This window comes from Hyaena hyaena, unplaced genomic scaffold, assembly GCF_003009895.1.
Source record: "Hyaena hyaena isolate Hyena2069 unplaced genomic scaffold, ASM300989v1 scaffold_1129, whole genome shotgun sequence".
Classification (NCBI taxonomy): domain Eukaryota; kingdom Metazoa; phylum Chordata; class Mammalia; order Carnivora; family Hyaenidae; genus Hyaena; species Hyaena hyaena.
Genome location: NW_024081761.1, coordinates 374774 through 401676, shown reverse-complemented (window position 1 = coordinate 401676; position 26903 = coordinate 374774). Strand labels below are relative to the sequence as shown.

Here is a 26903-nt window from a genome sequence, read left to right as displayed (position 1 = left end):
AAGATTGAGTCCTGCATCAGGCTCTTCACTGACAGTGTGGATCCTGCTTGAGATTCTCTCTGTCCTCTCTCAGCCCTTCCCCTACAAGTGCATACTCTTGCTTTCTCTCCATCTCTCTCTAAAAATAAATAAACATTAAGAAAAAAGAGAAAAGTGATTATAAGTAGGACTTGGCTCACTCTTCTTTTATGGTGAACCTTTTCTAAAACCCAGATTGGGTTATGTATGTCCACTTCTGGGCTTCAGTAGCACTCTGAATTATGAATCGCATTGTGGAAATTCTCTTGACTAGTGGTTTGCTTGAGGTCAAGGACGAGTTTTATTTATTTTGTCCCTCTTGTTTACTCCTTCGCAATACCAAGTGCTCAGTAGGAGCTCCTTCTCTTGTTCTCAGTACTTCAGCTCAATAAGCACCTATTAGGCACGTGATATTTGCTTGTTGCTATCCCAGTTCATCAAGCTATAGGTGGTCTCATGATTTATTAACCAAGTTGACCATTTCTTGGCATAAGAATAAGTCTGGATATGGGGCGCCTGGGTGGCTTAGTCGGTTAAGCGTCCGACTTTCGCTTAGGTCATGATCTCGCGGTTCGTGGGTTCAAGCCCCGCGTCGGGCTCTGTGCTGACTGCCAGCTCAGAGCCTGGAGCCTGTTTCAGAGTCTGTGTCTCCCTCTCTCTCTGACCCTCCCCTGCTCACGCTGTCTCTCTCTCTCCTAGAAATAAATAAAAATATTAAAAAAAAAAAAAAAGAATAAGTCTGGATATGGAGTGGCTGAATCCTGAGACAACTCCTGAAAAAACAAAACAAAAAAACCCAGTTATTTATGGAGTACCAGAAACTTTCTAAGCACTCATTACAACTCCAAGAGGTAAATACTGTTATTATCCCAAAGTAACAATGAGAAACAAGATAGAGAGGAATTTAACTAAGGTTACACCACTGATGTTGAGCTGCAGTCCTTGACTGTGATTTTAGAATGCCTGCTCCTAACTACCGTTCTATGGTCCTGAAGTATAATTAAAGAAAAAGATCTGCAATGCGTTTTCAGACAACTTAAGTGCAATCATTTAAACACCAAAACATCTAATTTTAGCCTAAAGTCCATTATATGCTTCTTATCCAGCACACCTCAAGGTCATCATCCAGAAGATGCCCTCTGGGCTATCAAGGTGTTTATGGGACTAGGTTCCACTTCATGGACAACTCCAGAATGCTGTGATTTTTGAACACAATTTATTATTATTATTATTATTATCATTATCATCATTATTATTATTATCTTTTTAAATTGTAGAGTAATACATGTTTACTGTATTAAGTTAAAAAACCCCAGGAAATAAAGTATTCAAATGAAGGCCTCATGGTCACATGCAAGGGATTGTTGATGAGGGAATTCTGCCATGGACTGTTGTGGATGATCCCTAGGGTTTCTTGTAATATAGGGTTTCCACTTTGGTTCAGTTCACCAGTTCACTGAAACACCTGACTGCTCATCCCCAGAACTGTTTGATCTTGCCTGTTTTCTCCATCTAATTACATTATTGCTTTCCCTACAAGGCACCTAGTGATAGCCTCAAGTTCTCAATGGCCTGACTGTCTAACTAAATTTCCCAGTGTTATCTTTATTAGGCCCTCAAGACACAATTGTTTTAGGATTAGGAAAATATCTTGTGTTCTGAACCACTGTGTGTGTGTGTGTGTGTGTGTGTTTATTCCATATGTATATAGACTATATATATATATATACTTGATCAGGTTTACTCAGCATTATCTGTATACCATCTGGATCAGGTTAATCTGAGATCTAAGATGCTCATTAAAAATGGAGCTTAAGGGTCCTCACCCAAGACCTATTAAATAAGAAAGTCTAATGTTGGAGTCACGGATAAACATTTTTCCTGACCAAAATATGTTTTGTTTTTTATTTGTCATTAAGAGATTGTCAGAAGTAGAGAGAATAACATAAGAAACTCCATGTACTTATTACTCTGTTTCAATAACTATTAACCTGTGGTCAGTCTTGTTTCAACTATTATTTGAAGCAAATTCCAGATATTATGTCATTTGAATGTTTTCATATGTATCTACATAACATAACCACAATATAATTATTATATCTGAGAAGTAATTAACATTAATCTCTAATATCATTACATTTCTAGTTCAAATTTCCCTTGTCTCAAACGTTTCTTAATTGTATAGTATTTTGGATGCTGAATCATGTAATCAGTTATGTTTCATTCTTCTCTTGGCAAGTGGGATGTTGGGAGCCAATACTGTAGCCACTTCTGGCAACCTTACAGAACCTCATGCATGTTTTTTGACTGTGTACCATACCCCTGACTTCATTTTCATTTTACTTGTATTTTTCTTCAGTTCTAATTTCCTCACAATGTATATTTTATCTTACTGTGCTGTGTATGTTTTTTAAGCTGCCTCTAATCCTTTCACCAAAAGATAAGTTGTATGTAAATAAATGTATCAGGGACCCTGACCCCCTCACCTTACTTCATTTTGCACTAGTCTTTCAAACCAGTCCCAGTCAAGCTATCATCTGAGCTTCTGACCATGAGTCTCCTCTTCTTTTTAAGGCTCTACCCATCTCAGTTGCAGTGCTCAGAACCATTTTTCTGGTTCTGACCTTTTTTTTTAATGTTTATTTTTGAGAGACAGAGAGTGACAGAGAATGAGCAGAGGAAGGACAGAGAGAGAGGGAGACACAGAATCTGAAGGAGGCTCCAGGCTCAGGCTCTGAGCTGCCAGCACAGAGCCCAACATGGGGCTCGAACCCATGAACGGAGAGATCATGACCTGAGCCAACTGAGCCACCCACGTGCCCCTGGTTCCGATCTTTTTTGCTTCCCTCCTTCGTCATGATTCCCAGCTTCCTTTGCCTGCCCTGGAAATACCACATTTCATTCATCCTGAGCCTCAGCTGGCTCCTCTGCATCGTCATTGTCAGTTTCCTCCAGTGGTGAGAGGACTGGACACAGACACTGAATCTTTAGGTGCCAACATACCCTCTTTGAAAACTCCAGTCCTCTGGGACCACATGAGGTTGGGAAGACAGTTGAAAGAGGAGAGCAAGGGATAGGAAGGCTGGGGTGGGTATCAGAAATGTCATCCTTTTCCCAGTTTTGCCCTGAGCTGTGTTTGTTGTTGTAAGAAGTAGAGATGGGGCCAGACTAGCATGTGAGAGACTAAGTGGTTCTCAATCTCAGGTGCCTTGTGTATCCTTCACAAGGTTCTCACAGATCTGAAGCAAACTGGCAAAATAAGAATAGTGGAATGGTTTTATTAATGAAGTTCAGTATAGTATTTTAAGGGAATGCTATTTGTTTTGGGTGTCAAAATTTCTTTCTCTCTCTCTTTCTTTCTTTCTCTCTCCTCCCCTCCTATCTCTTTCTTTCTCTCTCTCTTCCTCTTTTCCTCCCTCTCTCTCCCTCCCTCTGTCTCTCTCTGTTGCTTCTTTCTTTCTTTCTTTCTTTCTTTCTTTCTTTCTTTCTTTCTTTCTTTCTTTCTTTCTTTCTTTCTTTCTCTCTTTCTCTCTTTCTCTCTTTCTCTCTTTCTCTCTTTCTCTCTTTCTTTCTCTTCCTCTCTCTCTCTCCCTTTCTCCCTTTCTCTCTTTCCTTCTCTCTTTCTCTCCTTGTATGGAGTGACCATGATAATAAATGAGTTACCTTTTAACATCAATATTAGCAAAGTAAAAAGTTGATAACCTATGTCAATACCCTGATTATTTTCATGAATCTAGAAGTCTGAACAAAGATGAGTAGACAGGATGGATATCTTTTATAGGTTTGACTTAGAAAGAAAACTGTGCTAAGGAACTGAGATGATCATTATTGTAAAGATTATCATGATTTTCATTCATTTGTTCCTTATAAACCAAGGAGCAGGATTAAATAAGGAGTGTTTTGATGAGTGCTTTGGGATTACAGACTCAAGTTTACCAGAATGTACTAAGGCATATATACTTTATATACTATAGTAGCTTAACATTTTTTTTTCTTCTCAATAAAATTTGTTCATTGTAAAAAATTAAAGTAGAAGTGAAAATCCCTAGGGTGCTTAGTTGAGTGTCCGACTTCAGCTTAGGTCATGATCTCATAGTTTGTAGGTTTGAGCCTGTCATTAGGCTCTGTGCTGACAGCTCAGAGCCTACAGCCTGCTTCAGATTTTGTGTCTCCCTCTCTCTCTGCCCCTCCTCTGCTCACACACATGCAGTCTCTCTCAAAAATTAACATTAAAAAACGTTTTTTAAAAAGTGAAAGTCCCATGGGGCGCCTGGGTGGCTTAGTCGGTTAAGCGTCCGACTTTCCGACTTTCGCTTAGGTCATGATCTCGCAGTTTGTGGGTTCGAGCCCCGCGTCGGGCTCTGTGCTGACTGCCAGCTCGGAGCCTGGAGCCTGTTTCAGTCTGTGACTCCCTCTCTCTCTGACCCTCCCCTGCTCACGCTGTCTCTCTCTCCTAGAAATAAATAAACTATTAAAAAAAAAAAAAAGTGAAAGTCCCTTCTAATTTCATCCTAATAGAAATGGCTTGCTGTATCTCTGCATGGTTTCTAATGTAAAAATCAATGCTGTTAGCATGAAAATATCAGTATGTACAGGTTGTTATCCATTTTAGATAGTATGTCTTGCTTACCTCATTTTGGAAGGCAACCTTCAGTCTTGCTGTTAGCTTCTTTCCTCTTTCCACCTCTTAATTTCTGACACCTTTTCTATTAAGTTTAAATGTCTAAGCTGAATTTGCATTCAGTTCTACAATCGTACTTATATCTTCCATACTTTATTGCTTGATTCTAAGCATTGAAAATCAACAAATGGTGTTTATGTTATTATGAATATAAATTATTATTTAGTATAGAACCAAAGGGTATACTGTGATTATTTTTCCTTATCCCAAACAGTTTTCTTGAAGGAATTCCTGATTGTTCTCTCTCTCTTTCACACTATTTGAAGACAAATGGTGATGTCATTAGAAGCTAAACACTAAATAATGTCATATATTTGTTTTCAAGTCCTCTTTGTCTGAGGAGACTTCCTTCCTAGAGCTCAGTCTTCCTGCTCCAGGCTGGACTGACTCTTCTCTAGTAGGCCCACCACTCACTCCTCACATAGGGACCTTACTGGTCTTCTGAGTGGAGTGCGACTTTTCCTGTAGACTATGTCTTCTTCTCTCCTGTTGTAATCTCATACATTCGTCCTCAAGTAACTTCCTTTGATAGATGCATGGAAAGTAATCTTGCTGACATTTTTGGCCTTCATATTGCATTGATAGTACTATTGGGTATAGAAATCTAACTGGAGCATAAAATTTCCTCAGAAGATTATAGCCTTTAGTCCATTATCTAGTATTTTTTATGAGAATGCCAATACCAATGTGTTTCTAATTTCTTTATGTCATATTATTTGTGTCTCTAAAGGTTTTGTGAGTTTTCCTCTAATTTTTGTGTTTTGGAATTTCACAATAATGTGTCTAAGATAGGGTTATTTGATTGTAGGTGCTCAGTGAACTTCTATAATTTGTCCTTCATTTTAGGGAATTAAAAATTTATTTCTTTGGTGATTTTTACATTCATTTTTTCTGTCTTCACTTTCCAGGAAAAGTAGATATTAGACCTCCTGGATGCATACCCTATATCTCATATCTTTCACTTAAATTTCCTATGTCTTTGCTTAGTCCACATTCAGGTAGATGTTCCTTGACTTTATCCTCTATTAAACATTTTCCAATAAATATGTTTTTGTTATAAATCACAGCATTGCACTGAGAAAAAGGATTGTATACAGGTAGCTTATTGGGAATGTGATCCAAGAGAGAAGGTATGAGGAACAGAAGGATGAAGTAGGAAATAAGGGAAAATAAGTGCAAGGACCAGGTTTTGGGTTGGGCACATGGACAAGCAGCTATTTCTTGTTCATCTACAATTTTCTCAGAAGCCTTAGAAATTAAGAATTGTCTATTCAGGAAACAAAAATAAAATATATTTCCCGATCAGTTCCCATCACTAGTTAGGCAAAGGTGATCCCATGGGCAACAGTTCCCTAATGTATATCCCTACATTTTCTCCAGAGTGTCTGACTGAGTGGTCAATAGTCTATTTAGCATCTACTCTTAGAATTTCCATAGGTATCAGATTTTCTGCTTTGTTGCTTATGGTCCCCCAATATGCAGTGTGCAGCTTGTCTCCCTAGCCATAATCTAAGCTTCTTTAGAAGAGGAGGAGGTGTGTCTTCTCTTCATCCCTTTCTGCACTTTATACACATTAGTTGGTTAATTCATTGAAGTTTGACAACAGGCTAAGTAGCTCTCTAAGTGTATTGCAGCCCAGCAACAGCAGCAGCACTTGGGAACTTGTTAGGCAGACCTACTGAATCAGAAACTCTCTGCCCACTATTAAATGTTTTATTTGTTTCAGCAATCATGTTATTTTATTTTTAAGAACATTGGCATAGAGGAGGACACTTATGGGGATGAGCACTGAGTGTTATGTGGAAACTAATTTGACAATAAACTATTTGTAAAAAAAAAAAAAAAAAAGAACATTGTCTTATTCTTCATTCAATTTACTAGGCATTTACTCTTGTTTTATGGATCAAATATCTTCTGGAAATGTCCCATAAATGAAAAATTCTTGTTTCCTCACCAGTTTATCTGTTTTCTCTTGGAACCTCTTGCTTTTTTTTTTTTTTTTTTTGCTTTTATACCTTGATCTGGTTGCTGTAAGATCAATCCTTACATGGCTGGTGATTGTTTGCAACTTAGTCATACTTAATAATGAGGCAACAGAAGAGCTAACTATGAGGCCCTGTGGCTATGAGTGATATTTTAATAGGCAAAATTTACTTTACAGGAATACAAGGGGCTACATTTTTTGTAAGAACATGGAGGATTTTGCTCTTAGACACTAATTCTCACACTAGTTGCCTTGTTTCTCCCTAGACACTGGACAATATTTTGGTGAAGATTTTTAATCCATGCTCATATTTTTGTTATGTATCTCAGTCTTAGCTGGTGCCATACTGGAAATGCCTATGTCCTGAGTCTGAGTTAAGTAGGTCAGGTTGCCTACCCTTTAGGGGTATCACCTTCTGCGTCTTCTATCACATCGCTATCCCTATAAAGTCTTTGAACAAAAGTTTTTAGTTTGTTGATTGTCTTGTACTATATTCTTTATGACTATAGGTTTCTATTTTTTATTTACTTCCTATCACTTAATGAGAGTCTCAGGAAAGAGAAGATATTAATATAAATATGCAGGTGTATCATTATGAGTCACAGTCCCCCTTAAATATTTTATATACAAATTTACACCTGTGTTTTTTTAATCAACATTGAGTTAAAGTATCGATAGTCTCCACATGCCAACAATATAGAACATTTAACTTGTGTTTACTTCCTTCTTTCTTCTGCCTCCCGTGTTTTGTAGGAATTGTTGAAATTTGAGGATGTGTATAACATCATTGCTTTGTTCTTTTAAGTGTTTTTTCCTAACAGTTACATTAAACTTCATAACCTCATAAACGGCAGTTATTTAGACAGTGCACTTTGTGCTGTTTTGTTTATCACTAATTCTTGTGATACATAGTATAGAAGTATATACTTTATATAATATGTCCTTCCTTTCTTGAGTTCTCTATTCTGACATACATTTTTGTTTGTTTGTTTAGAGAATTTCCTTAGGTTTTATGCAGGAGAAGGTATGTGAATGGTGTATTTTCCGAGTCATCGTCTATTTGAAAATGCCTCTTTCCCTCTTATGATAGTCTGGTTAGCTGTAGAATTATAAGACTACAATCTCCTTTTCTTAGATCAGCTGGGATCTCAAGCCCGTCCAATTCTGATCACTACTTTAGCCATACCTCTTAGTTTTAATCACTATTTTATAAATCTCACTGAGTATAGGAATTAATTTGCCTCTTGCATCAATTTATTTAATGTCAAGGACCAGTTTATTCTGATGGCTCAGCTTGGCTAACCTCTTTTGAGCTGCTGATTTGTCCCATGATTTTTCTTCAGTTGTCAGTTTATGTGTTCTTCCTGGCCCTTCACAGCTTAGGGAGATAACTACCATTCATCTGCCCGTATGTAGTGTATGGACGCTCAAGCCTTTCATTCACTGGACAATAATATTTGCCATTCCAAAACAAGTCTTCAGGCTTGCATGGATCCCTTAGAATTCTAGGTGTACAGCTGGGGTTAGGGATGTCGTGGTGTCTAGTATCTGAGTCTGCAAGATGAAGGATATTGCTACACTACATCATGTTCAATGGCTGCATCTAATAGCAGGTAGAAGAGAGTTCTGATGGTCAGACCTCATTGCAGGATCTTCTAGGCCACATCTTACCCATAAGAATGTACTCTGTGGCAGGTCTGGATACAGTTTTGTGCACAATCACCCCCAAGCAGCAATACCTCCAGGGATCTGGATCAGAACTGGGTTGCCATTTGCCTCCTTTCATCCCTGAATCACCATCTGGTTATTCTCTTGGCTCTTGGACAGAAGGACTAATTATACTTTTGCATTTTTTAGAAAATTTATCTTTAGGATAATTATTTTTTGATGTTACTATTTTTTCAGTTTTTGTTATGAAATATGCCATAAATGCCAAAGAGTATATATAGTGAATACATATGGTTTCAGGATCAATCATAAAACAAATGGCCATGTACCTACCACCTAACTTAAGGAATTTCTTCTAAGCAAGGCTGTTATGTGATTCTAAGCTGATTCTCCTTCTCTCTTTCCTGAGGTTGTGGGTCTGACACTTTCTGAAAAAAAAGTGTCCAGAGAGTGCCCTGAGTTATTTAAAAACAGAAACCCAGATGATTGTGCTTAGTGGTTGGTGTGTCTACGTAGGTCACCAATGATTTCTCCTGGAAGGCATTCCTTGGCCCGTTGCTAACCCACATGGCACCTTTGTGTGAATAAGAAGAAGTCACGTCTGCCATTTGCCAGAAATTCTCTTTAATACCTATATGCACAAAAATCTATAATGATAATGAATGTGACTAGCACCTCCTGGAGTTTGCAGGCCACAACCATAATTCATGGTAAATGTAGCAGGTGGCTATAGGGCTCTTCAGGTGGGCGTCATCAGGCATTTACTAAATGCCTACAGTGTAGCAAGTGTTCTTTTAGTTGCTTGGCATTCAATGCTGAGATGGACGGGATTCCTGCTCATGGATCCCCCGTGACTGGACTGGTGAACAAGCTGTTTTTTGGGTGCATGAGCTGGGAGTCAACTGACAAGCTGGGGTCACTCTTGAGTTGGGTCAGGGCCCTGTGGTTACTAGCAAAAGTGGGCACAGGCTTTAACTTCGTTTATTTCTCATGTTGTCTATGCCACATTAACCCTGAGAGGTTATGCTGTACCAATGTGATGAGTTCAGAGCTTAAGTCCAGAGTGACCATATTCCCTGGTTTGCCCTGGGTACTGGGTGAAGTCTCTTGTCCCAAGTGATTATTATTATCACCCCCCACCCCCAAAGGTGTCCCAGCTTAGGATAATACATTGTACGGTCATGTGCATGAGTCAGCTGTTTTTGCCATGGTAACCAACCCCTTCAAAGTGTTAGTGACTTAAAACATCAGCTATTTGCTCATAGATCTGAGGATCAGCTGCAGCTCTGTCCCAGTCTGTGGATAAGGTTTAAGCTTGGTTCTCTTTCTGGACTTCGGGCCTGTGCCACAAGTCTTACCATGATAGCACCTAAGTTGGAAGACTGGGCTTTATTTCAGATTTCTTCTCATGACAGAAGGTGGGAGCCAAGAGTCTTCTGGTCAGAGCTGGCATGGCCCTTATCTACTCGGATTTTATTGACTAGAGCAAGTCACATGGACAAAACCAACATCAGGGGATTGGGATTTAGGCTCCTCCCTTGGTATGGGGGTGCTGTGGTGGGAGAGAGTGAATAGTTGGTGAATAACTATTATCACATTACACTCCTAAACACTCCTTGCCAGCATGCCCCAACCCCAGCCTTTGCTGGTGTCCTTTAGCAGTGTCTATGTTAGGACAGTGCTGTAGTGATTAATAGGACATAGGAGTTTTGCCTCCATTTGGATTACAGAATGTATTAAGAGATTTCACTGTGGTTTGGAGCCTGTTTTGTTTTTGGATTTTATTGGACAAGGTAGGAGTTGATGTTTGCTATGACAGCCTGATTAATGGGGATAGAGTCTCCTCCTTTCTGTGTCCTGAGCACTACCACCTATTCTAGAAGTTTGCACAGATGAATTTCCCACACTCCCGTGTGAGCTGATGGAACCCAGTGGAGCCTGTGGCCAGACCACCTTCTCTTCCTACCTCATGTTGGGCCTCCATGAGGTGTGATTTCTGGTGTCCCTTACTCTGCCCCCACTGACTCTACTCCCTGTCCTCATCTTGCCCTTGTTTCCCTGTACCTGGGAATTTTAATTTTCATTGTTTCCTTAGTGTCCCTTCATTTGCTTGTGTTAAATGTTCAGTACTAATTGACTTTTCCTTTAAAACAGTTCCAGAAACTCCTCAGTGTTACTGGTTCACTCATGGAACCCGTCCTTGTTTTCCATTGTTGTATAGTTTGCTAATCCCCTTTCAGTGGGATCTGAGGAGAGAAAGGCGGCAGGTTTGAGCTCACTTACCCATGTGAAACTGGAGCCCCAGTATTGTCAAGCAGTGACAGAATATTATTTCACTGAAAAGGCAGAGATTGATGGGGAGGCACAGAGGAGATACATTAGATCCATCACCAGCCCTGGCAGCTGGCATTCTCTCAAGAGCAATTTTTCATGAGGAAACTGCTTTATCGTTTCATAAGAATGATCAAGTACCTTCAGAGTCATGTTGAAAAGCACATGGATGGTGGGTGGTCAGCGTGACTCAGTAGGTAAGTGACCTGCAGCAGGGGCTCACATGTGTGCCTTAGTAGAAATACCAGCTCCTTCGGGGCGCCTGGGTGGCTTAGTCGGTTAAGCGTCCAACTTTCGCTTAGGTCATGATCTCGCGGTTCATGGGTTCGAGCCCCACGTCGGGCTCTGTGCTGACTGCCAGCTCAGAGACTGGAGCCTGTTTCAGAGTCTGTGACTCCCTCTCTCTCTGACCCTCCCCTGCTCACGCTGTCTCTCTCTCTCTCTCTCTCTCCTAGAAATAAATAAAACATTTTAAAAAAAAGAAAAAAAAAAGAAATACCAGCTCTTTCATGTCATGGATTGTTGGCATTCTGTGGATAATGGATATTGTAAAAATTAACTTATTCCTAAGTTTCTCTTTCACAAGAATATGAGTCTATGAAGAAAGTGTGGAATGTGTCTTCCATGTTCCCCATTGGACTCTCTCCAAAACCTAGCACGGTACCTGGCATGTAACGGACGTTCAGAAAACTTTGGCTGAAGCAATGCAAATATTAATGATGGACAGTAAAGCCAAAGCCTGGGAGAATACTTGGAGCTCCTGAGTGTCATGGAGTGCAGTAAGGGCAGGTGGGAGTGTCCTTTAAAGTAGGGCTTACAGCCACCACAGTGTCAGGAATGAGTTCAGGTTGATGCCTTAGCCTCCCTGGGTCTACTGTAGTGTGGGGTGGAAGCCTGGCAGGGGTTGGGCTTTGTTCTGGGGACTAGGGACACAGCCACTGCACTGCCATGGAGCCTAGCTGAGGCCATACAGTCTGGGCAGCAGATGCTGTGGTTGCCTTGCCGTATCCACTCACTCTCACCACTTCAGTGCATCAGCCCCTGCATTTATTTGAATGTGGGATTTTTCTGGCTGCTGAAACTTACTTTGCCACTCATGCTGTAGGTGGGAAATGCCCCTTGAGAGCTGCCCTCCAATCCATGACTGAAGGGAGCTGACATTATAAGTAGCCCATGCCCTTGCCCCTTGGGTAACTCACTTGGTAAAGCCCCCTTCACTGGCTGCCTTCCCTGGATCACTGCCCTACTCCCCTACCTCTGTTTTCTTCACCTTCTAAATAAGCCACCTGCCCTTGAATACTTGTCTCAGGGTCTGCTACCGGGGAAACCCAAACTATGATGGTCAGCACTTGGGTCCTAGGTACCTGGCCACTGGGTGGGGGGTATTCTTGAGGCTTCAGAAGACTTGAGCTTCATTTTACTGAGACCCTTAAAAGTCAATGTCAGAAATGGAAAGAAAGCCCTCTAGCTTCTCTTGTTTTAGAAAGTTGTTACTTAAACAATTCCCAAATTTTATTATACAGCTCTCCGAAATGATCGAGTAATTTCTAAGGACAGTTGAGACTGCCCTGCTCTCAAAACCTCATTGATTCATATTTCTGTGGTGTAGGGTCTCAGTTGACTTGGAGGGCATTCCTAGTGCCCCCTGAATATACCCTGTCTCTTGTTAGAGCAGACTACTCATGGTTTTGAATCATGGTCTACATGTCATCTTCTCTTTGCTCTGAGTCTCACTGTCCCTTTGCCAGAATCAGGTGACCCAGCAGCATCTCTGGCCTGTCTCCTGCAGCCAGCTCCTGAGGGATGAATGGATGTAAGGTCATTCTGCCTGCACTGTGCAGTGGATGGACACAGTACAAGCAATCACACTGACCTTTGATCTTTGCTTCTTTGCAGATATCTCAGTGAGCCTGCTGACCCTTGTGGTCACTGCCTGTGGCCTCGCGCTTTTTGGTGTGTCTCTCTTCGTGTCTTGGAAGCTCTGCTGGGTTCCGTGGCGAGAACGAGGCCTGCTCTCTGGTAGCAAAGACAACAATCGGGAACCTCTTAACTACACGGACACAGAGACCAATGAGCAGGAGAACAGTGAGGGCTTCCTAGACCCTCCCACCCCCTGCCCTGACTCCTCCATGAAGATCAGCCACACCTCCCCTGACATTCCCCTCTCGACCCAAGCTGGGGGCCAGGAGAACTGTACCCATGGCATCCGTGTACAGCGCCAAGTCACAGAGCCAACCTCGTCGGCCCGGTCAGTAATGCCCCTTTCCTTTCTGACTGCAAGGCAAGGACCACCTTGTTTCCCCTCTCTTGGCAACAGTAGCATTGGTTAGCTAAGGATCCTATAACCTTTCACATGTCCATTCAGTATCAGACATGAATATGGGAAAATGTGGTGCTTCCTATGCTCCAGTGAGGCTCCTTACCTCTCCTGAGCTCCCTGTGTAATGTCCACTTAGTCCATATTAATAATAGTTACATTGCCAAGACTAAGCATGACAAGTACTAAGAACTTGGTATGCATTTTTTATTATAGTTCACAACCTTGCATGAGAAGCACAACTTATCATTTTCGTTTCACAGAAGAAGAAACTTAAGTCAAAGAGTTTAAGTAAAAACATCATAGATTGGTATGCACCCAAGGTTTGAACCCTGATTGAACCAACACCAGACCCTGAGAGCTCTTACCCACCCTTCCCACTGTCCTAGTGCTATTGAATTTATTTTCTGTGCCTCTGACCTAGCCTAGCGATCACACACAGGCTGTCTTTGTAGTCCACAAAGTGGCTGGAGGTCTTTGTCCTCAGGTTACTTACTCTCTGTGGGCCAGATGCTGTGCTTTAAGTGGTAATCTTGTAGTGCAGTGATAAAGAACAAGGGCTCAAGTGAACTGGCTTTACTTACATGTATGACACACCAGACACATTACTTAACCTCCATATGTTTCCATTTCCTCTTCTGTGAGAGAGAAATAGCGATAATACCAACACATAGGTGCTTTTAAGAATGAAGCAATAAAAAAAAAAAGAATAAAGCAGTAACATGCACATCATGTGCTTTGCATAGGAGTTACCTGGTAAATACTCCAAATGTGAGCGGCCATTTTGATTGCAGTGTTGTTTTTGTCATGATCATTCCCCTGTGACTGGCCTCTTCCAGGACTCAGATGTTGCATAAACGTGGCATTCAAGTTAAACAGACAATTCTGAATCCCTGGATATCAAAATTCACTTTCAATAGGAGTTTTCAAGATGAGAGATACAGGAAGTAGCTTTTTTTAAATGAAAATATTAGCATGAGCAATAGCCAGAGGAATAGCATGTGCTGTTATTTGGAGAGTATGAGCACAGTTTGGGGGCATTTTAAAAAAATCTTTCTTATTCTCTAGAAACGGAAATAAGATTTTACCCTTTTTTATGTTAATCGAGTTTATCCTAGAGACTCTGCTCATTCACTTTAAGTGGGATGGAATATGACAGTTTATAATTTAATTTTTCCACAAACCTATTTTAGCATCATTTCCAATTCTGAATCAAAGAGCTAAACCTAAAATATTCCTCTGTGAAGAAATGGATGGTTGTTTGCCATTTGATTTAGAAGAACTCCTCAGATTTTATCACCAGGATTTCTCTTTAGATATAAGACTTAAATATAGCTGGAGCTCTGTTTGATACCATCATGGCTTTCATTCAGTGGTACAGATTCATAATAAAAATCCCTTCAGTATTTCAATAACTGGAGTCTTTCAGATGGAGTATCTGCTGAAATAGTCTTCTATTCAGTTTTACTCTGAATGTTAATTTTTCTGACCTAGGTCCCATCAACACAAGGTGATAGTACCATGCTTTTATTAGATTATGGATCTGAGGACTCTGCCATAATTCTAATGAATCAATAGCAATCATATCACTATAATTATCACAATATTTATTCTAGAAAAATATATAAGTACTCTACATATCAAGAAATGTATTTCATTTAAGAATAAAAACTGTAGGGGCACCTGAGTGGCTCTTGGTTGAGCATCCGATTCTTGATTTTGGCTCAGGTCATGATCTCACAGTTTGTGAGTTTGAGCCCTGCATTGGGCTCTGTGTTGACAGTGGAGTCTGCTTGTGATATTCTCTCTCTCTCTGTCCCCCACTCTCCCCCTCACCCGCCAAATAAATAAACTTAAAACAATCCTTAAAAAAGAAAAAATAAAACTGTAGTATCTTCACCACTGATTTATGTAAATTGTGGAGAAGGAAAAAAAAAGAAGAAAGTGAAGGAATTATTCGTATAAAATGAATTTACATTTAGATTTACTTTAGTTTGGGAGTCATGTAATTATCTTTTCTGATGACCAAAATCAAGTTTAGTAATATCTGATCTACCATAAGAAAATGAAACTCTTTCCAGCTGCATTGACCTAATTCTGATAATTAGCATCATTGTGCATTTAAAACATTCTTACCTAAATTACTACCGACCTAGTTTTATGGGTTATGTCGGGAAATACGTATGTATTAATTATGGTCTTATCATAACAAATGGTATATGTTCTTCTCATTCTTTAGGGATTGTGTTATGTTATAAACACACACACACACACACACACACAACATTTTTACTGACAAAATGAGAGAAATGAATGACATTTCCTTCATGTTCCAAAATTTTTAACATTTTTAAAAAAATATTTTTATTTATTTCTAGGAGAGAGAGAGACAGCGTGAGCAGGGGAGGGTCAGAGAGAGAGGGAGATACAGACTCTGAAGTAGGCTTCATTCTCTGAGCTGGCAGTCAGCACAGAGCCCAACGCAGGGCCCGAACCCACGAACCGCGAGATCACGACCTAAGCGAAAGTCGGACGCTTAACCGACTAAGCCACCCAGGCGCCCCAATTTTTAACATTTTTTAAGTAACATTTTTGATTCTGAATTTGGGGAGGGGAAAGGGACTATGCCAAGGTGGCTCTAAATAATCTGCTCTGCTAGTTCTTATTTCTTCCTTGTTTTCTCATAATGCTCCTTACTTCCTCACTGCTATCATTTTCTTTCTTACTGCTTCCCTCCTGCAGATGTTGTGACTTGCCCCCATGGTCTCAGGACATCTCCTTGACCCAGAGGATGTAAGCCTTAGACTCCCAGTTAAGGGCATCCCCCTGTCCCTGTAGTCCATCGGCATAGCTTCTGTCGCAGCATTGACATTGGAAAGCTCACCCTCTCCAGGCCTCTTGATCGTGAATATGTGTGGCTCCCACCAGTGTCTATGGAATGCCCTAAATATGAATGTTGTTTTATCTTCTCAGAAGGTTTCTGGGATGATTTTCTCTTGTTTTCCCATGATAAAGCACGTTAACATTCTGTTTCTAGCTAGCTCAGTTACTATTAGAACCCTCCAAAGTCCCTGTTAATTCTTTTCAACTTTAGATGAAATCCCTTTGTAAAATATACTGGAAATATGGATTTTTTTTCCAGAAGAAAATGCTTCAGTACCAGAACATTTTAAAGATCTCTATTCCAAATATATAAAAATCCCTGGGTCCTCAAAATAGAAGGAACTTTTACAAGCCATCTAATGCATTTCTTGATTCACATCCCAACATCAAAGTCCAACCTGTTTTATTAAGTCTTCTCAAACTTCTTATATAACACTTTGGTTTCATAAAAATTTCAATTACCACACTGCCATCACTTTATCAGGCTTGTTAGGGCCTGTGTGTTATTGCCCACAGTCTGCTGATGACAGCGACCCACCTCAGTGCCATGCAGCTCTGCCCCGGAAGACATGGACTCACTAGGAAGCTTTACCTGGAGAAGCTCATCGTATTCCAGCTACACGAGCCTCTCTCCATGCCTTCCATATCCCCTGCCTTTTCCTGCCTTGAAGCCTTCACAAACAAGCTGTTCCGTCAGCCTGGAGTTTTCATTTTCCCCTCCAGCTCCTTTGCAGCTTTAATGTCCCACCTAAAGCATCACGTCCTCAGGAAGGCCTCCTTGACCACCCTGTCTGAACATGTGCTCTTTCCTCTATGCACTCCCACTCTGCATTCTCTCACACGTTGCCCTGCTTGCATTTCTCCATAGGATCAAACTCTCTCTTTCTAACTAAATGATTATTTGCTTGTTGCCTGTACCCCCTTCTCTAATCTAGGAGTTTTGTTAGCTCAAAGACTATATCTGCTTTGTTTCTCCCTATGTATCTAACACCTAGTGCAGCCCCTAGCATAGAACACTTTCTCTTTTTTCTCTTTCTTTTTAATGTTTATTTTTGAGAGAGAAAGCATGAGTAGGGGAGGGGAAGAGAGAAAGGGAGAGAGAATCCGAAAAAGGCTCCAGGCTCAGAGCTGTCAGCACAGAGACCAGTGTGGGGCTCGAACTCATGAACTGCAGGATCATGACCTGAGCCAAAGTTGGACACTTAACCAACTGAAGCACGCAGGCTCCCCTAGAGCAGACTTTTTCCATGAATGACTGAAAGAATACCTCCATCAGCATCAAGCCACTTTTCTCATGTTCCACTGACAAGAATGGCAGAAGGCCAGAAGTATAAGCTGAAGAAGGGCCCATATGGGATGAGGCCTTTTGTCCCAAGTCTTACCTTCCTTCAGAGCCTTACAGTTAGGCCTTTGGCCTTATCTCTGAACTAAGCAAGCCACAGAGTCACAGAAATATACTGACAGAGTTGAAAGACGATAACAATTATTGAACTTCAAATTTGGGTCCCATCACTGGCCACAACTCCAGTAAGTGGTATGTTGGGGTTAAATGTTGTAATTGCTCTATGAGGAACACAGTTCTATTAAGCTATGTTTTGTGTGTGTGTGTGTATTGAAAACATGAGTTAGATGTGAACACTCAAAATGCAACAGTTTTTTGGATGATTCTTAGATATTTCTTTAGATTTTAATAAACTGACAGCTTGGAAAATGGGAGTTGCTTAGACCTTTCTCAACTCCCATGAGATTCTGAAACTAGATATAAATGTGTATTTTCTCTATTGGGATTTAATTATTGGAAACTTATTTCCTTGGCATTCGTATATTTATTCTGGATACTTGTATTAAGCATCTTCAATGTGCAAAGTTCCATATCATGTGCTGGTAGTAAAGAGATAAAAAAACATTTATATTGTATTGTATTGTATTATATTGTATTATATTGTATTATATTATATTATATTATATTATATTATATTATATTATTACCCTGACCTCAAAAGGTGCACAGCCTATTTGGGGAAATAGGCAAGAAGAGCACCAATTACACACATTGAAGTGCTGAAATTGTCTTCTAGAAGATCATTCTGGCAAGAGTGTTTACGAGGCTTGAGATAAGGTGAAGACTGGCTATAGGGGTTGATTCAAGCCTGTAATGATGAGGCCTGAACTCTTGGAAACAATGGAAGTAGAAAGATACATGAGTTGTGAGCTACTTTAGAGAAGGTGTTGGTGGACATAGGATCACCTTAGAAATAGGGAATAAAACATTGGAAGATGACACCAAGATTTTAAACTTGTTTAACTTGGGAGCTATGGGAGGAAGCAGGTCATGCATCAGAATATTCAACTGCACTTGACCCCGCACCTCCATTGGCCAAGGTGTGATGCCTACATCTTTCTTATATCACTCACCCTGGAAACTTCTGAATCCTGTACTGAGAAAGATCCCAATTTCCTCCTGCTCTGTAGTGAGTTCACTTCTGGACTTCCTCTTCTGTGTCTGCCTACAGCTCAGGACAACCATACCTCCTCCTCTCTAACACCTGGGGTGTTTCCAAGAAGGAAAACAAATTCTGTCCCCAATGTTTCCAAACTTCCCTGTCTCAACTTGAACCTAGTAAAGAAATCCATGTGGTTCTTAAATTATAGTTTGCTTCTCTCTTTTCTCTTCTTGAACGTTGAAGGCCCGCCAACACTGGTACCCCAGAACCAGGGAAGGAATAGTCCAAGTTTCACCTCTAAGATGGTGTCACTGAGATGATAGCAGATAGAAGAGTATAACTTGTCTGTAGTTGCACAGGATATTTGGAGGTGAAAGGGATGGTGGGAATGATGAGCTTCTGCTCTTACCCAGAGCCTAGATGGAAGATGTAGGCACATATGAGAAGAAAGCTGTAGGGACAGAAGAGTTGAAGATCCAGTCTTGAGAGCTGGTAGCCAAGGTGGAAACCTGCCTAATTTCCCTACTGAGGTCTATAGCACCAGCTTGGAGGCTGATAATATGAGGCCAAGTTAAGTAAGCAGGCTCAGCAAGAGTACCATTTCCTCCATGACAGCAGTTTCCCAAGCCAGGGGCTTCTCTGTCTGCCTCTGTGGCTCCCTAACATCTGGTCAGTTCTTATCCTCTTCTTACCTGTTAGTGTTTGACTATTTTGTCACCCACCCTGGCCAGCTAACTCCTTACAGGCAGTAACTAGGCTTTGCCTGTCTGTGCCTTCCACCCTACCTGACCCTTTGCTTTGCACATTCATATGTGGTAAATTGCAGTAGTGTCCTCTTTCTCCAAATCCAGTGGAGGTAGCTGGCTTTTTGGGTGATGATTCAGGGACCAAGAGTTTGGTGGAGGACTCAAAGTGGAACCCTGGAACCAGTTAATTAAATTTGAGGAATGGAGAGGAGGAAAAGCTGTTTTTGATTCTGGGTCCCTGCTTCTGTTGACCCTTGGCTGCAACTCAGTACAGACTCCACTTCCTTCAGGCATTAAAGTGTTTTTGAGTTTGTTGTGGGAAATCTGCTTTACAGGTTTTGTTAATCATCTTTGAAATGAGGCTTTCTCCAGACTCAACCACCAATCTTCCACCTCAGATATGGGACAAACACATCCAGTTTTTCACTTCTCCTCCACAACAGGAAAATGTGCTCCACCTGCACTGGGGGAAAGTGGGAGTTTGAGGGAGCTAAGGGTCTCAACCCTAGTGGTCACCTTCTCTAAGACAGCATCAGACTGTCTTATTCACAGAGGACCCCATGTCTCTGCCTTCCTTTGTACCCCCAGTCTTTGGAAACCACTTCTTTTCCTTCCTTTCATTGTGCACATTAAGTCCTGAGAACACCAAAATCCAGGACTCCCCAGACCTACTCAGAGGACTGTCTGCTTCAGATCCCTCCCTGTCACACTCACTCTGTAGCATTAAAATTCCAGACCTTTGCCCTGGGTTCCTCTAGTCTACAGTAGTCAAGGGCCACCTCCATTGGCCATTTTGGAACCACCTCACCTGGGGTGACAGGGGCCAGATCACAATATTCTGTTCCATGTCTTTCCTTTCTCTCGCTTTGGACTTGCCTTTTGATCCCACCTCCATGTGAATAACCTATGAAGTTATGGAATATTGATTTTCCATTTCTTCTCCTTTGTCTTCTTTTCATCCCCAGGACAGCTTCCCTGCCCTACTTGCTCATGTCTCAGTTGAGAGAGCTGCAGAAGTTATACAGGGAGGGGGTGAATTACCCTGGTTCCTACTGCTCTGAGCTTCTTTAGTCTACCTGCCCACCCCTCCGCCCCCCAACTCCAGTAATCCCTGACTCTCTCCTGAAAGGAAGTTGAAAGTGATTGAAAGAGAGCTCCAGGGAGTGACAACTGTCATGGCCTATTACAATCTGCGCTGTCTACTGTAAGCCACCGCCTCCTGGTTGGATTCAACTGTTTTCCTCATAGCCTGATTCTGAATGGAGGAAGAAGTATCAGGAATGAAACTAGTGTTAGAAAACATTGGGGTAGATAATAGTGTTCCTATCTGTGCTTGATTTTTAAAGAGAATCTTCACCTTTGTTGGAATTTTGAATGGAGACATCCTGTGTGGTTGGGATCTTGTTTTGGTCTTTGAAGTAAGATCTCTTCATGATATCCTCCTCAGTCCACTCCCTCGACCCCCTAGCAACCCATGGTAGTTAGGAAGAGCCGAGCACATGGGACTTATTTCTCTTCAGATTTCCTGTCTAAGAAGATGGACAAGTAAAATAAAATATGTGCCACTGCTAAGCAGTCAGAGTCATGTATTTTAAATTAAAAATAAAATTTGCATGGCGGGCCTAGTCCTACATATAAGGGTTAAGACAAAATGTTGCTGTGATGAGTCTAAAGCCAGTACTCAAAAAACCCAAAGGTAGGTTGTTATGCACAGAAAGCTCAACAACCACACTGGGAGAAAAGTGGCAGCAGAGTGGCAGGGTTGGGTCTGGTGTAGACACAGGACTGGTGTCCCATCAGACATTGGTCCAAAGAGGGTGGGCCTTGAAGAAGCATTTTTAGTATTTAAACAGCATCACTAGACAGTTCCTGGAATGGCTTGTTGTAAGTGGGAACTGACACCAGACCCAAGTATTGCCCTTGTTTGAATCCAGCCTTGAGGGGAAAATCAATAACACAGGCCACAAACTGGTACCACTCCCTTACGGCCTTTGCATAGGGCTGGACACATGCTGTTCCCTGCCAGTCCCTTCTGCCCAGAGATCCCAGTAGAACAAGACTGGAACTCTGTTCCAGCACTGCAGAGGGTCAGTGTCTGGACAATGGAATGACTGAGCTATACCAGCACAGATGGCTGGTTTTGGGTGTTTAGCAGCATCCCCTGACTGCTCCCCTCCCACCTGAAAAATCATAAGATGCAGAGAAAGTTTAAGATTGTGGATTTCTTTGTAAGAAATTAAAATCTGACAACAGAATCTTTCAGACCACACAGTTTTTGCACATGTAGGGATGTATGTGCCTTGGGTGTATCTGCCTGCCGAGGACTGTGCTGGCTGTGACAGGTACATGTGATGGTTCTGTGATTGTGCTCTTGTTATACCATGTGGGTGACTAGTGACTAGGAGCACAGGTTGAAGATGAAGAAGAGTGTTTAGCATAACAACATCTATATCACCAGGGAGAGTAATTTCAGACATGTTTGGGGGTCTGTTAATTTCCATGTTCCATCTTTATTTCATAAAGTAGTCTCAAGAAAGGAAAATAAGACAAACTCAAATGTTTACTCTGCCTCTCGAACTATTTGTTAATCCCTTAGAGACAACCCGGCTGTTCCCTGTCACCTACTGGTAGAGAGAGGCTACTTTAATCAAGGTCATTGAGAGACAGCAGAAAAATACGATATGACTCTGAACTCTGAGCTGAAAACAAAAATAACATGAGAAACAACCTTGTATGTAATGACTGCTTTTCTCACTTTATGAGGACTTGTACAGATAAGGGAGGCTTCAAAGAGAATTTCAGGGAAACTACTAACCCAAACCAATAAGTTTCTAGGGTGAAGAGTAGATACTGTCAGCAAATATTCACTTTGCAGATATCAGGATCCAACCTTCTCTGAATCCCTGTATACATTTATAGTAGCTTACGTTTCATTTTTATGCTCTTAGTGTTTATTGCAGAAATAAAGCCCTTCCTCCTGATCACTAATCACCCACATAGTATGACAGAAGCACTGTCATGGGGCTGATAGTGACACCTGTCAGAGCCAGCACAGTCCAGCACAAGCAGACACACCCTGTCACCCACATTCTCACAAGGGCAAGGACTGTGGTCTTGTGGTGAAATGCTTTGATTTGAACCAGTAAGAATTTCTTTACTAATAAAGTTATAAGCCAGTGACAGGAAATTCTGTGTAATTTAGAGACAGATGCATTCTTCCTAAGGCAACACGTAGCTAACTATTTCAATTCCAGGATGACATTATATATAAAAGGTGAATAATTTTATTTTTAAAGGAGTTTGTACAAATCTTTACATTCCACCAACCGAATAGGCTTCTTTATTGACATATTAGTTTAGAAAGTGCATTAAACCTTTACAGCTCCAAGGTCACATGGTAGTAGGTTCATTTCCTGATACCAAGCCTCAGTTTTGAGCCATAAGCCTTGGGGAACAGCTTACTCACATTGATGAGCCTTTTGAATTTAGACCAAAAAAAAGCCCATGGATCTGAACTTTTAACAGTGCATAACCAACTACCTCCAGCCCAGGCACAAGTTTCTGGAAGACCCATAGCTAATGAGGTTGTAACTTTTCTTCTCTCTTCCTCTTCACTCAAGGCATAATTCATTCCGGAGACAGCTCAACCTGTCAAACCCAGACTTCAATATCCAGCAGCTTCAAAAACAGGAACAGTTGACTGGAATTGGCCGAATTAAACCGGAGTTATATAAGCAAAGGTCACTGGATACTGATGATGGGACAAGGGGTAACAGCAAAGCCTGTGGGAAACTGAATTTCATTTTAAAATATGACTGTGACTTAGAGCAGCTCATAGTCAAGATTCATAAAGCTGTCAATTTGCCCGCCAAGGACTTCTCTGGGACTTCAGATCCTTACGTCAAGATCTATTTGCTTCCTGATCGGAAAACAAAACACCAGACTAAAGTTCACAGAAAGACCCTAAATCCTGTGTTCGATGAAGTGTTTTTGTTTCCGGTTCCCTACAATGACCTTGCAGCACGGAAGCTTCACTTCTCTGTGTATGACTTTGACAGGTTCTCTCGCCACGACTTGATCGGCCAAGTGGTGGTGGACCACTTCTTAGACTTGGCTGATTTCCCCAGGGAGTGCATCCTTTGGAAGGATATCGAGTATGTCACCAATGTAAGTCCAGCATTTCTTCATTTGGGGGAAGGCTTCTTGGTCTGCATGCATACAGATTACTTACACCTTATTTTATTTTGGGGGCAAAGTATAAAATTCTTGTCAGTGTCTGGAGAGCTTTGTTTCAGAGCTTTCCTGTACCTTCCCAGAAACAGATCTTTAACAGTATTCATTTTATAAGTTCCTGGAATTACTCATGAAAACAGTATTAAAGAGTAATGTTCTCTCTTTTCTACTTTCTAATTCTTAGCTATTCCCTAATTGGCGGTAGATATCATCTGCCCTCCTTACCACATTTTCTGTAGAGCTTTCTTAGGTTATTTGTGCTAAATGGATCCTGGCATCCTATTCGCTGTAATCTGCTGCTATGAGACATTGCCAGGCCGTCTGAGAGCATTATGTCCTTGCCCATGTGCCCAGGTCAGCTCAGTTGCATTTTCCATGATCAGATCTTTATCTTGAATCCCAGAAGTGAGAATGGTTGAAAAGAGTTGGTACCATAGTTTTAAATACAGAATCAAAGTGACAAGGAGTTCAATCTGAAAAGATGTGCAGATATTGGCAAAGCTAATCAATGGAAGGTCAGATCCAATTTAGAGCTCAGGAGAGAGGGCTGAAGGGCTATGTAGTGACACCACATACCCATGTTTACATTTTAAATGAGATTGCAGTGGTGATATGATTACTCTATTTACATCCTTATCACTCTCCTGCAGACATGTATTGACACTGCTGAAATAGAAGGAAAACTGGACTTTCTTAGGTAAGGCTGATATTTTAGAGCCACTAATTCCCTCAGGCAACTTTGCTCACACATCTTCTAGAATGCGAGCTCTTCTGAGGCCAGCATAGTTTTCTTTCTCTGCCTTGGCATCCAAAGAAATCAAGCTCCATAATCCTTCCTCAGCTCAGATGACAATCCAGTTTGAGTTTGGAGCCCAGTAAGTGAAGAGAACACACAAAATCTCTGCCTGGTGACCAGATACCCACGCTAGTTTTCTCACTCTTGTCTGCCTTTGTAAACTGGGGACTCACCCATACTTTGGCTGTGCCAAGAGACATCTTCTCATCACATGCCACAAGATACCACTGCCAGCTTTGTCCTGATACTCACATAAGCAAAGGAGTTTTGCTGGACCTTATCATAAGAATGAGGAAAGGAAAGAAATAGCTGGAGAAGGTGGAGCGAAGAGTCTGTTTCTAGAATCTTGTTTCTTTATTTTGTTCTTTTTTACTAAATCTACCTATAGCATAATTTGCAATTAGGATAAGGTTCTTATCAACGATAAGGTTTAATATCAGAAAGAACAATCATCCAGCTTGCTTTTTCTTCAATTCAGTACCTGGCTGGTACATAAATTTTAGAATCAAATTGTCAAATTAATAATTCTTCCTGATATTAGTTTGGACTTGTATGAAATCTGTAGATTAATTTAGGGAATTGTGTATCTTTGTGATATAAAGTCTTTCTCTTCATGACCATAGTGTATTTTGTTTCATTTATTTATTTCTCTAAAATTCTAGGGGCGCCTGGGTGCTCAGTCAGTTAAGCATCTGACTCTTGTTTTCGGCTCAGGTCATGATCTTAGGGTTCATGAGTTTGAGCCCCATTTCAGGCTCACAGCCTGTTTGGGATTCTTACTCTCTCCGTCTCTCTCTGCCCCTCCCCTGCTTCTGTGTGCTTTCTAAATAAATACATAACTAAATAAACTTGAAATTAATTAATTACATTCTTTCATTCAAAGCTTATGAGGATCTTGCATGTCTCTTGTTAGATTTATTGTTAGGTGCCATATTTTTCATTACAGTTGACCCTTGAACAACACAGGTTTGAACTTCTCAGGTTTACTTATACATGGATTTTTTTCAATAAGTACAGTAGAGAGCTATAAATGTATTTTCTTTCCTTATGATTTTCTTAATACATTTTCTTTTATCTGGCTTACTTTATTGTAAGAATACAATATATAATACATATAACACACAAAATATGTGTTAATTGACACATGTTGATAACATAAAATTTCCAGTTAACAGTTGTCTATTAATAGGTAAGTTTTGGGGGTCCAGCACCCCCTAACCTTCACGTTACTCATAGGTCAACTATAGGATTTTTTCTAAAATTGCATTTTCCAACTTTTGTTGTTACATAAATGCAGTTTAAATTTATCTTCAATTTGACAATCTTGTAAAATTCTTATTAATTCTTACAATTTGATTGTAGTATCTTCTGAATTTTCCTTGTAGATAATCAGACATGTGAATTATGAGAGTTTTGTGGTTTTTTTCCTACTCTGTATGCTTTTATTTATTTTTTAATTCAGTTTACAGACTAGGATTTCCAGTATAATGTCAAATAATAATTATGGTAGCGGGCATCCTTGACTTGTTCCTACTTTTAAGTGAAATGTCTCTAACATTTTCATGGAGTATGATTTTACGGTAGATATTTTGTGGATGTCTTTATCATATTAGAAATGTATCCCTCGGGGTGCTTGGGTGGCTCAGTTGGTTAAGCATCCACTTTGGCTCAGGTCATGATCTTGAAGTTCATGGGTTTGAGCCCCACATCAGGCTCTGTGCTGACAGCTCAGAGCCTGGAGCCTGCTTCAGATTCTGTTTCCCTCTCCCTCTACTCCTCCCCCATTTGTACTCTGTCTCTCTCTGTGTCTCTCTCTCTCAAAAATAAACATTAAAAAAAATTAAAAAGGGTCACTTGGGTGGCTCAGTCGGTTAAGCATCCGACTTCAGCTCAGGTCATGATCTCCTGTTTTGTGGGTTTGAGCCCCGTGTCAGGCTCTGTGCTGACAGCTCAGAGCCTGGAGCCTGCTTTGGACTCTGTCTCCCTCTGTCTCTTCCTATTACCTCTGGTGCTATTTCTCTCTCTCAAAAATAAATAAACATTAAAATATTTTAAAAAGAATGTATTCCTCAAAAAATGTATTTCTATTTGACTAATAAGGCTTTTTATTATAAACATTTGTTTTGTCAAATGCTGTGATCTTGTGAGGTTTTTCTCTGCTTTAATTTGCTAGTTTATTCAATTATGTTGATCAGTTTTTAAATTTTGAACCTATCATATATTCCTAGTATGATCAAAAGTGGCTTTGATATATTACCTATTTTACATATTGTTAAATTCACTTTGCTAATATTTTGTTTAGCATTTTTTAAATCTGTGCTGATTAGTAATTCATGTAATTTACTTTCTCATATGGCCCTCATATGGTCCGGGTTGGAACCAAGGTAATTCTTATTTTATAAAATTAGTTGGGGGATTATTCTGGTTACTTTCCATTTGTTTTTCCTTGGTGCTTCTGGAGGCTTCTGGGGGGGGGGGGCGTGTTGTTCATTTTTCTTTGAACTGAAAAGAACTCTTTTAGTCTCTGGCTTCTGTTTAGGTTTAGGTAGTAAGGAAGAGAAGGTTGGCATATTTATTCCCCTACCTACCCTCCTTAGGGTATCTATAGGCTAGCAATAATCTACAACTGAAAGCCACAGTTTCTGAATATGTGTTTATTTTGCTATTGTTTTTAGAATGTTTTTCTGCGTCTAAAAATGAAGGGGGCATAAAACTCTCAGGTACTTTGATTTTGGCATTACAAAGCTGTCATTCCATAGTCTTCCGGCCTCCAATTGCTTTTGAGAAGTTGACATTTAATGT

At 40.7% G+C, this 26903-nt stretch overlaps 1 protein-coding gene across 1 annotated transcript in view; it reads left to right on the top strand.

Annotated features, from left to right (window-relative positions):
- Window positions 1-26903, top strand: part of SYT9 (synaptotagmin 9) — a 150415-nt gene that overhangs the window by 48739 nt on the left and 74773 nt on the right. The window contains exons 2-3 of the mRNA XM_039222435.1: window positions 12579-12930; window positions 22693-23239. Of these exons, the coding sequence (XP_039078366.1) occupies window positions 12579-12930; window positions 22693-23239 (899 nt within the window). The remainder of the gene's footprint in view (window positions 1-12578; window positions 12931-22692; window positions 23240-26903) is intronic.